The sequence below is a fragment of the Mytilus californianus genome, unplaced genomic scaffold, assembly GCF_021869535.1.
Source record: "Mytilus californianus isolate M0D057914Y unplaced genomic scaffold, xbMytCali1.0.p SCAF_9, whole genome shotgun sequence".
NCBI lineage: Eukaryota > Metazoa > Mollusca > Bivalvia > Mytilida > Mytilidae > Mytilus > Mytilus californianus.
The window spans coordinates 5,566,715-5,579,064 of NW_026262745.1; the positions used below are offsets into that span (position 1 = coordinate 5,566,715).

Consider the following 12,350-nt stretch of genomic DNA (forward strand, 5'->3'; position numbering starts at 1 on the left):
CACGTGAATATCTTAATAAAATGGGGTTTTTTTTGTATCGTATAATATTGGCGAAGGTCTCGAAAAAATAATAGATTTTTGCTATGCAATCATTAAGTTTAAGTTTTTCATCAAATCAGAAAATGTAAATTTACTTGTTTTATTTAGTCTCTACTTAAACGTTAAAAATCTTTTTCTTTTTCAAAACAATTTTTGTTTGCAAATAAAAATGTTCTGGCAATACATTCAATTTTACAGAAAAATATTCATTTTATAATCTAGTGAAAAGTAGTGATTTCAAAGACGGTACTGTGTGGATGTTGTGCAATGTTATAGCATAGCGAGGCAGATGTTTGTTTAGTTTTGATGCATGTGATATGTTCTTTTTGCAGGGGTAATAAATCATAACGACCTAAGTTAACATTATAGTGTTTTGCGATGAGTTCATTGTTTGTGAGAAGTACACCAGTCACGTGGCTTTAGTTCAAATCATCATAAGTTGTTCTGTGGAATTGTAATTATATGTTATGTATAAAGAACTGGACTTGAATAATTATATGTTATGTATAAAGAACTGGACTTGAATATATTGAATTGGAACAAAATCATTCGATTGTTTAAATGATCATTATCAATACGAAAGAATAAATTTCACATTTTTTTAATATCTTCGATAAATAGTATAACAAATAATTCAGTAAGAGTATTTCTTTAAGCACAAAAACAATATTGTCGTAAACTTGTATAAGTAAAATCTTGTTCTGATACACATCTCGATTGATTTCCATAAGAGTTAAGTCTGTCTATATTCCCTATTAACTTAGCCTCATTGGTATGACTGTATTCAACACTCGCTTCAAAAATACCATATCCAGGAAATGTCTTAAAAACAACAACATAACGGACTGATGAAATTTGATTTGTATTTGAGTTTTGTGGAATGCGCTGAATTTTTGCAGAAACTACCTCTATTAAACCCAAAGTTTTACACGAGAAAGGGCTCTTTGATATCATTTCGTTGATTTTTGAAACAACGAACATCGCTGATTGCTGTACAACTTTATCGTCTGCATTTGTTGGTTGGTAAGAATAACACGGACAGTAATTTTCAACAATCGATGCATCGTAGCAACTTCTTCTACTTGGTATTCGACGGAACAAACTTATTCCTCTAGGGAGAATACAATTATCAGTGAAGTCTATCTTCTCTTTAAAATTTTGTGTAAAAATATCTAGAAGTGTTTCATGTAAATCGAACGGCGTTGTAAGTTGAGCGGCATTATACTTAAGGTTTCGGTGAATATGAGGATATCTAGATTTTAAATGAGGTGGCAAGTATAAAGATAGCAGAGGAAGATTTTTTGTCATTCTTCCAATTTCATGTTCAGTTAAAGTTCCATAACGTGATCCGTGGTCACTAAATAAAACAAAAGCTGTATTTGTAAGCTTTCCCGTCTCATGCATCCATTTTAGTAAACTGTGTGCGTCATCATCTCCCAAGGATAAGTATTCGGGATGATGATGCGCAAGCTCAGTGACCCACATAAACACATACTTTCGTTTGTTTCTGTATTTTTCAATGCATTGTTTTCCATAATCTAGTACAATATTGTGTTTAAAATCGTTCCCAAAACAAAGTTTTTCGTCTTGCGTTTCGAATGTGTTGTTGTTATTAAATGTTTGTTGAAACATTTTAAATTCAGATTGTTTACTGGCCACCACTATGCTTCGGAGATAATGCGTGTAATTCGGGTATTTCACGAGATGAGGTGGCAGGAATGGTGCCCAATCTTCCGAGTAGCAGTCGATGTACTTCCGCTTTAGTATTTCCTTGTACAGAGAAGGATAACCGGAAGTAGACAAAACAGACTCTACAAGAGTCTTTCCCGTTAATGCAGCCACAATATTTGGCAGAGTATTGTCGCCAATTCTTGTATAGCCTTTCAGAGGGTAAGCTTCAAGTGTATTTTCAAAAAAGTCCAGTGTTTTTGGTAGTTGTTTTTCAGCTAAAAACCTAGATGTAGAGTCAATACCAAGTATCACAATATTTAATTGGTCTTGTGTGTCGGGCAATAACACTCTTTTGTTGATTTCTGTATTAACATTATAATGAAAATTAGCATAAACAGTTTTTCTGTTTAATGTCTTACAAACGACATATACAAAATCGTTTGGAACGTAAGTAGGTTTTATTAAAATTGTTTTATCCACAAGTTTACTTCCGTGAAATCCGTCCATTATAACTATAGCATATTCACAAGTAAGTTGACTTTGATTAAATCCTGCAGCATATATAGCACTGTGATTTAGATTCAAGTATCCTGTATTGTCAAAATATACAAATGAATTCCACACGTTACATTTAACTTCTTTTTCTAGTTTTAAAGTTTCCATCACTGATGAAGAAAATGGAACCTTTTGGAATTGGCACGGTTCCCTTAAATCCTTTCTTCCTCTTGCTCCAATATAATACCATATAACACACGAAGCCAAGAAAATGAATAACAATTTTTTTACCGAACATTCTGTGTCAAAGTAACGTTTTAAATTAGCATAACGGATGTGTATAAATCCCACAAAACTCTCCATTTCTGGTTTCTTCGAACTTTTACGTTTTTATAACATTTGGTCTATGATGTAATGAACTGAAAATAAAAAAAAAAAGATAATATTAAAATTAAAAAATTAATCTAGTTCTTGCAAAATGTCATATTCTTTATTAGGTTGATTTGATTTGATTTTTGGTGTTTAACGCCACTTTTAAACACCGCTTTTGGGCTATTTCGTGGCGGCCAGTTTTTATAGGTGGAGGAAGCCGGAGTGCCCGGAGAAAACCACCGACCTTCGATAGGAAAACTGACAATCCTAGTCAATTAAGATTGGAGTCGAGTGCACCCGCACGAGCGGGGTTCGAACTCACAACCTCAGTGTTGACTGGCTAGTGATTACAGTAGTAACTACTTAGACTGCTCGGCCACCGAGGCCCCTTCTTTATTAGGAGACAAATATCTGGCAACTATAATCAGTACTTTTGACCTCTTTAAATATATATACAGTCAACAGCTCATTTATAACAACTATATTGATGCCACTACTGGTGACTTGCAAGTCCTTGAATGTGCCACTGCTGGTGACTTGCAAGTCCTTGAATGTGCCACATGCTCTGTAGTCAGTTCTTTTGTACTGGTATCATATTACTTTGAATTTAATGTTTAACAAACTTTGTGTCGACTTAAAAACAAAAAAAAAAACAAAAAAAAAGGCCCGGAATGACAAAAATGTAATACAATTCAAGGGTAAAATATTATAGCATAAACTCGTCATCGCTCTGCTCGGTGGTATATATGTCGTTTTCTGGTATTACGACCAACCGCCCCAATTCAGAAATCCTGGATTCGCCCCAGAAAGTAGTGCAAGAATAAACACGAAAAATACATTGATACATAAACTGTACTCTTTTAAGTCATTGTTTTTATATTTAACTTATATTGGAGATTAATTGCTTTCCGGATATTCAAATGTATGTATTGTATTATGCACGGTTTTATGCAATCTTCATGTTATTATGATTATTTATAATATGATTGTCATGTCTTTTTATGGTAAATATTTGATAACTAACTGACCTCAGATTAAAATGAATATATAATTTAAATACAATTTCCGTTGTTTTCCTTTTATAGTTGATGTGTTTCCCTCGGTTTTAGTTTGTTACCCGGAATTTTTTTTCTTAAATGAATTATGACTATTGAACAGCGGTATACTACTGTTGCTTTTATTCATTTTAATATCATTTGATAATTTTGCATGCATTATAACTTATTGGGTTAAACTAGATATCCACATACAGAACCTCATTTTATCAAATTACGTCATTCAACGATTTGGGTATCGTCTGTCAATATTCAGTGCATCAACAAAAATTGAGAAGTCCTCACATAAACTGGCAGGGCTTAATATGCATGTGAGCACTCAATCGCCTTTCTAACACTGGACATCACAACTATAGAACAAACTGTAAACTGTTATCTCCTAGTTTGTTTTAAGGCCATATCCTCTATTATTTTGTCATTTTTTCCATAATGAAATCGCTCTTTGGATGTAATAAATAATTGGCTTAGACATTTTGGAAAATAAGATTTTTTTTTATAATAACAACATTTAGAGTATTCATAACCAACGCTTAAACATGAATGAAAAGTGAAGCTTACCTAGTAATTTGGTTTGGTTTATCTGAGCATGACTGAGGAGTGCTATGTACATAAAATGCACGTCTGGTGTACTTAATCGTAAACCCGGTAACAGAGATGACTTTTAGTTATTGTTTTCTAACGTATTCCTATATTTTTATTTTGTCATAGAAATGCTTGCCGTCGTTAAGTGGCTACTAACGACCCAGTCTGTAATGTGTATTGTTTGATTTGTTCAGTTATTTACTTTAAATAATAGATTTAAAATTAAGTTAAATACACAAATTGAGTTTTCTTGTTAGAAGCAAAAACAAATAAATTAATGAAAATTATAAAATTGGATGACTTGAAACTGTAATAAATAATTAAATTCCACAATCATATACAAAATACTTGTAGTTAGTAAATGTTTTTAAAAAACATTCACAATTCTAAAACATTTATAAATGGTTAGAGATAAATTGTCGTGAATTTATTAAATATTGCCATGATTTAAAAATATATACTAGTAACCAAATTGATTTCAGTGTTATACCCATATATACTAGTGCGTTTGCCATTAATTGGTAAATTAAATGTTTTATATTCGGACACTCGAAGTTTTCAAACAGGAATATTTCCAAATGGAAGCTAGACCGAATTACAAATTATACATATATTACACAAAACAAATAAAGTGATGCAAGAATATATGAAATAATAAAATTAATTAAATTGTAAAATACCTGTCTTTTAACACGACACTGGAACTTTAAATCTATTCTAAATACTACTTACTAGGTGAGTGAAAACGTCCGTAAACAATCTAGGGTCAGAATAACAATTCACAGTAAACTCAGTGTTACGTTGTTCAAACAGGATTATTATGTAAAAGCTAAACGGAACTGAATATTAAGTTTAAAATAAAATGTTAATTTCCACTTTTTTTTAATAAAAAATATATGCAGGTTTCGACTAATCAATATGCAATTGTACACCACGTGCTAAGATTAATTTGTTGTCATTTTCCTGTGAAGTTTTTGTAATTAAGAGTTTTTAAAAAGTGAGTTGACACTGTAGGGGACATATTGATTAGACAAATTGTAACGTTTAATTTAATTAGGATTTTGATTTCAAATATTTTGGCCTCGAGCAATTCTAAATGTTACTGTAAACAAATTATAAGGGAACTTATGTAATATACTATTCAAAGCATTTTCGAATTTAAACATCAAATATACATTCAAACAAAGGGATTGAACAAATGGCAAATTCTTTCACATACCAAATGTATTGAAAAATCTAGTACTATTTGATATATTTCTTATTCATAGAGGCCCCCAAGGGTGACTGGGGAATAGAAGTATGGTCACCATTGGTCTTCCTCCGACCGGCAGTAAAACCCGTGCTAAAGTGGGGCGTCCGTTTGGCTGTGCGGGATGTACAAATTTGCAGCCACGTCCGGTCAGAATGGGGACGTTAAATCCGATGCCTCGTGTAAAGAAAGTGCCACGTTCTTTGCACGTTAAGAACCCTTGCAACAACTCTTTGAGGGGTCCGTAGGTGACCTGTTGCAAGGCTAAATTTCTGTCCCTATCCAATATACCCTCATTTCCCGTGGCAGTCTAAATTTCTCCGACCTTAATCCCTTAATCTATTACAGAACCTACCTATTGTATTTATTGTGAACTTGTTCTCGTCCTGAATATGCATGAAATATTTGCCACTGGACGTTAAGCAACCAACAATCAATCAATCAATCTTATTCATAGATCATTTAAGTACTTTTACATATCTGTCACTAATCTGTACAAATTTTATTATAAAATCGTCACAATTCATCGAGGACTAAAAAAAAACTGTTTGTATTACTGATTATATATTATGAAACGTTTTTTCTTCATAATCTTTACTTATTTAAAGTATATATGACACATATTTGTCAATGCCCATGCCAAGACTGTCAATTTTTGCAAAATGCGTATCCTCTAGTATGGTCAAGGAAATGTAAAGTAAGTCTTATTATATAAATCCTTGGTATGGTCAAGATTCTGTCATCAAACATATCTAAGTCTATAAGCATAGATGTCGCGTGTAAACAGCTGGTCGAAAACTAATTTGTGCTTCAAGAGGTTAAATTTTATCAACCCGCCTTCAACTGTTGAACTACAGTTCGCAAAAAATTTCAGTGCCTTTTAGAAAATGAGCGCTGCTTTGTCCGTACTATCGACATCTGAAATATGTGTCTTTCAAGAAGCTTTAAAAAAAATACGCGTAAATTAACGCATAATAATCGCATGGTTATTTCAAGAGAATCGTGCTTGGCAATTTTTCAACCAAACTTCACGCCATAACACACAATCTTTTGGCATAAAAAATAAATAACCTTTTTGTCATAAGTTATCTTCCAAAATGATATCATTATGCACAACTTGACAAATGCAGGTCAGTTCGAAGTCTAGCGGTCATTTTCGAAATTCTGTAGAGCTGTAAGATTTGTAAATTCGAGAACACAAAAATGACAGGAGGCAGTTCGATTTTGTAATATTTTCACATATATTATAGAAAATTTCAGTCGCTTCAACATTAAAATGTGATTTTATTAGATTTTATGGCAAATATTTATACTTAACATATCATATATCATTTTATTTTTTTTCAGCATTTTCCGTGTCTCCCTTATATGTTACTAAAGAGACATTGTTCGTGTGTTTTTTTCGGTACTATAATAATTTAGGGTAGTTCAAATTTGTGACCGACAAATGACCTATGGAAACAATTTTTTTTTTTTTATACCAAAATATGAATTTTTTAAGGTTTCAATTAAGCCTTAAAAGTTAAATGTCCAGGAAACGCCCAATTATTCATCAGTTTCTAATAAGTTGTCCGTGTCGCCCCAAAATGTTACCACGTCCAAATTGAACGTGTTTGCATGGAAAGTCAATGTAAATTGATATTATAATATATTTTTTCATTTCCATTGGCTTGGAGTTTCGTATGTGTATGTCCCATGAATATGATCATATTATATCCCACCTGTACAAATTTTATTGAAATCCATTCAGTAGTTTGTACTTTTTTCGTCAAGTAGTTTTGATATGAATGGTTGGATTTTGTTGTTAGTCTTACACGGCAAAAATACGGCTATAAACACGGAATCATCGCCTAATTATAAAATAAAACATAAGACTAAATTTATTAAGATTCGTCGTTATTTGAATTCGATTCAAATGGTGAATCAAGACAGTTAACTGTTTAATAATACGCAGAATTCATTTGTTTTAAAACTTTTAAAAATAGTTATGTACTAGTTATTTAACAAGCAAATCGTTATATGTCATTTAATCTGCACGGCTCGGGTTGACCCTACTTACGTCGTTCTGAAATACTGAACTTTTGTGATATTCAGGTTTTCTCCTAAATTGTTATATTATTTGGAGAATTTGGCAGATCTTTGATTGTTTCTGTTTGATTTATTCACAATTTGTATATGTATTCGTGACTTTTGAGAACTTGAAATATTGTGTTGAAACCTGTCTAATATGAGGTGGCTTCTGTTGAAAACTATATGTTGCCCTCTAGGTGTCATTAGAATAGGTTGTTTTTGTCGTTTGATTGCTGGCTTATTGACGTATAACCCACATCTCCTACAGTTTTAGTTCTGTTGATGTACTTTTAAATCGGTTTGTGACATATAATACCTCAAATAATTCATTATTGCATTAAGTCACAGGAGGCAATCTCCCGTTCTTAAAATTTTAATTGTGTATGCACATTTCTCTAATTCTTAGCCGATTTATCCTTTTCCTGACCTGTTGACTATTTCTATTCAATCAACGTGTGGTTCGTTTTATCCTGGTTCCCGGGACTACGTTCCAGGTATTAGTAATTAGATGTAAGAAGGTGTGGTATGAGTGCTAATGAGACAACTCTCCATCCAAGTCACAATTTGTAAAAGTAAACCATTATAGGTCAAAGTACGGCCTTCAATACGGAGCCTTGGCTCACACCGAACAGCAAGCTATAACGGCCGGGCCCCAAAAATGACTAGTGTAAAACCATTAAAACAGGAAAACCAACGGTCTTATCTATATAAAAAAAACGAGAAACGAGAAACACTTATGTACCACATCAACAAACGACAACCACTGAACAACAGGTACCTGACTTAGGACAGGTGTAAACAAATGCTGCGGGTTAAAACGTTTTAACAGGCGTCAACCTTCACACTAACCTGAAACAATAATGTAACAACACAACATAGAAAGACACACTATAAAATATCAATTTAAATGGCTTAACTCAATCAAAACACATATTAACAAAAACAAGTAAACATACACTGAACGAAAAAAAATTGATCTTTGACACAATGTAAATACAAAATAAACAAAGAAAGGGGGAGATGTTAAACAATATCAGAAAGACAAGCACAACCTTGGACAAAATGCCGCCAAATAAGATAACGTACACACGTAAATAAAAATAATTATGTTGTAAGGTATACATGGAGTACGGAAATATTTCTTACAAAATAAATAATTTTGTTGTTCATAGTACGAGAACAGAAGTGATTTATCGGCATACCAAACACTTATCAAATGTGGTATATGTTAAAAATAGTGAGACGAGATATAACACTAAATAAGTAAACATTAAATAACAAAAATGCATTACAAATTGTATCAACAGGTCAACTTAACACGAAAGTACAATTTGAGAGTACTCGCAATTACTGAAAGCTAGTTAAAAGCTAAAACAATTGATAATAAAAAAAAATCATGCATCAGAGACTAAAATCAACTAAAACACATCCCAGGGATTTAGTGTTTTAACGTCATGGACAGTCAAAGAAGATATGACTTAAGCAATGCCAAAATAAAAGTATCGACAGACAGTAGATAGTCAGGAGTTAACCTTTTAATAAATATGTATAATGTTATATATAGATAAAGTAATCTCTATATGGAAAATGAACGTGGATGTGAATTTCTCTAATTCTTACCCGATTTAACCTTTTCCTGACCTGTTGATTATTTTTGTTTAATCAACGTGTGGTTCGTTTGATCTCAGTTTGTCATTGGTCAAAAATGGATTATGACGTCAAATTTTCTTGCTTTCCTCTGAGATTCCTATTGTGACGGCATGAAAAAAGGCGACCATGCCCGATGACGTCACATAGAAAGAACACATCTTTTTGCAGATCATTCGAAAAGAAGGATTATGATTGGCTGCATATCGTCTAAAAATCATTAGAGAGAAACAGATTCCACCACCAAATCTCGTGCAATACGATATTTATCCACTCTCGACAGTTAAATTTTAAATATTCAAAACGCTCGTCGAGCCTCGCGTTTTAAATCTAAAGTTTTAACTGTCTCGAGTGGATAAATATCGTACCACACTCGATGCAGCGGTAGAATCTATATTTATACATCCCAAAAACTGTTTAAAAAGAATACACATCTAGTATAATGCACATATATCTATATGTATAACATACTGAATATTGCGATTGGAAACCAGTCTAGGTTCGTTTGATCCCATCAGTTATTCATTTGTCAAAATTTAATTATGACGTCAAACTTTCTTGCTTCGACAGCATTCGTCACAACTTGGCCGATTCCGTACCTTCATCTAACCTCGTCCGTGATACCAAGGTAAAATCTGGAAGATCAGGCTTTTACCATAGCCAGTCTGTAACACTGAAATGCAGTCTTTGTTAAAATACAACGCCTTTAATGTTTCCAACTGCTTCTCTTTTAAAATTATATCTGACGATGAGAATAAGCCACTTTCAATCATACAAAAGTTAATGCAATCTTCAAAGGAAGCCATTTTGAAATTTTATCCTTCCACTAGCAGTAAACCGTTCATCTTCAGGCGAAGAAATGTAAGGCGTAGACACATATCACATTACGTATTACAGCCGAGGGATAGAAGGAGAGTAGCGGAATTACCCGAGGATTGTCGATTGGCTTCGACAGCTTTCCTCTGAATTTCCTATTGTGACGTCACGGGAAAAGGCGACCATGCCTGATGACGTAGCATAGAAAATACACATCTTTTTGTAGAACATTGATCATCATTGGATAAGAAGGATTAATTTTGTCTGCATATCGTTTAATAGTCATTAGAGAAACAGATAATTTATAACACTAAATGTCGTGCAATACGATATTTCTCCACTCTTAACGATTAAATTTTAAATATTTGAAATTTAACAGTCTCGAGGGGAGAAATATCGTATCACACTCGATGCAGCTGTAGAATCTGAATAAATAGTTATTATTAATGAGACATAATAGCAGGTTCAAATCTTTAAACAAATAATTCATATTCAAATATTAAATCATATCAATAAGATAGAAAAAATAATCTAAAAATACACACTCTTTTGAGTGAAACAACACGCTGCAATAGAGTTATTCTACTAATACAGATATTAAGACTTCGGTTGCACGTTAATTTTGAAATAATTCTTATATGATTTGCATATCTATAAATACTTGAAACGGATTGGTCAATTAGAATTTTTTACCTTGGTTTACACTTCGATAAACCATGTTTCCGAAACTACTTTCGTACCATCTATTCATGCGCGATACACATGCATATGCAGGGAGTCCGGGATTTTCAGCAAATTGAGATTGAAAAACAAAAACATAACAGTTTTTTTTTCTATTTTAATGCATATGTAACCAAAAAACATTACATTAAAGCTTTGAAAATGCATAAAATTAAAATTCATGAAAAATTCTGCGAAATTTCATGACTGATTTAGCGCATTTACGTCATGGCAAAACACGACGTCATACAAATGAAAACTTTCAAGCGAAAGATTATTTCGTTACTTGTACGCTTCAAATTCGGATAATATCTCATTAAAATGCAGTTTTTGAGGTAGGTGCTATTTCATTTTAGATTCTGTTGCATTTATCGAATATTTACGGATTTTAGAAATTCAATATGGCGGCTAAATCCTTAGTTATGACATGTGCATTTGATGGTAGTAGCCATCAAACAAAAAATCTTAACTAAAAATCGCGAATGTTTGACTGAAGAATTATAAGGATTAAACACGTTTTTTCTAGAGGTTATTGATGTGTAAACCGGGGCTCTTACTCACAAACTTAACATAAAAGTCCTTCGGACTTTTATTCAGTTTGTGAGTTAATCGCCCCGGTTTACACATCAATAACCTCTAGAAAAAATGTGTTTAATCCTATAATACAACTTTTGACAGTATACCATCTTGATATTATAAATTTAAGATATTATCGTGATTATCATAACATGAGAACTAAAAAAAATATATCAAATGAACATATTTGCAAACAAATAGTTTAAACATAATTATTTTATTGTTTTAGAAACTTAACAATATCAATTTAATTTTTTGTAGATTTGTATTTGTTAGGTGAGTGAAAATTAACTACGTAGTTGCACCGTTATAGACATTTTAAACAGTTATATTCTTTAATCAGATATATTATGATAAATCTTCCACTTTATTTATTTATTGTTGGACAATACGTAAATATATCTGTACTTTCATCAATTTTAATTCTAAACAACCACGTGGTAGGCCATCAAGATTACTCTTTTTAAATACCCTTAGTTTTCAAAAGAGCTCAGATCTCCAACAAGATATACAAAGAACATACATAAAGGAAATAAAAGTTATTCAATATAAGCTGTCATCGAACGAACATGTTATTATTATAATACATCATTTCAATAGAAATCAAAGTACCGAAGTACTGAACATCGGATGACCGCAAGTTCTGGTGGATAGTCACAGGCACTTGTCTCAGAAAAAAATAAAATATCTGTATAGCTGAAAGTTAGGTTGAGGTACATAGATTTTTTTTTCTGAGACAAGTTCCTGTGTGGATGATGAATAAATGACAGAGGAATTCAACCTCACCGTAATAATTATTATGTTGTAGTGATATAATCATGGTACAATCATGTGTTATCAGTATAATCTGGTTTGTTGTTATATATTATATTAGTATTTGCACAACAGTTATATATATAGCAGATCATCTTAATAACTCTACCGGCAAATTTTCATCCATTTATACCATTTTCTATTCTACTATTCTAATGATAGTGCAGTGCAAGTGCATGGTGGACACTCTTCTGTAATAATTCGTTTTTCTAATAGGTTTGATTTGAGTAGGCATTCATATTTCT

At 32.3% G+C, this 12,350-nt stretch overlaps 1 protein-coding gene across 4 annotated transcripts in view; it reads right to left on the reverse strand.

The window, feature by feature from the left end:
• Positions 1 to 624: 624 nt before the first annotated feature.
• The window catches only part of LOC127714446 (uncharacterized), a 29,660-nt gene continuing 17,934 nt past the window's right edge, over positions 625 to 12,350 (reverse strand). For 3 of the 4 annotated variants that reach the window (XM_052220504.1, XM_052220503.1, XM_052220502.1), the window contains exon 2: positions 625 to 2,624. In XM_052220504.1, coding sequence (XP_052076464.1) covers positions 691 to 2,568 — 1,878 coding nt within the window. In that variant the 5' untranslated portion in view covers positions 2,569 to 2,624 and the 3' untranslated portion in view covers positions 625 to 690. Of the gene's footprint in view, positions 2,625 to 9,651; positions 10,008 to 12,350 lie in introns of those variants that run through there. The other variant, XM_052220505.1, reaches the window with a different exon arrangement.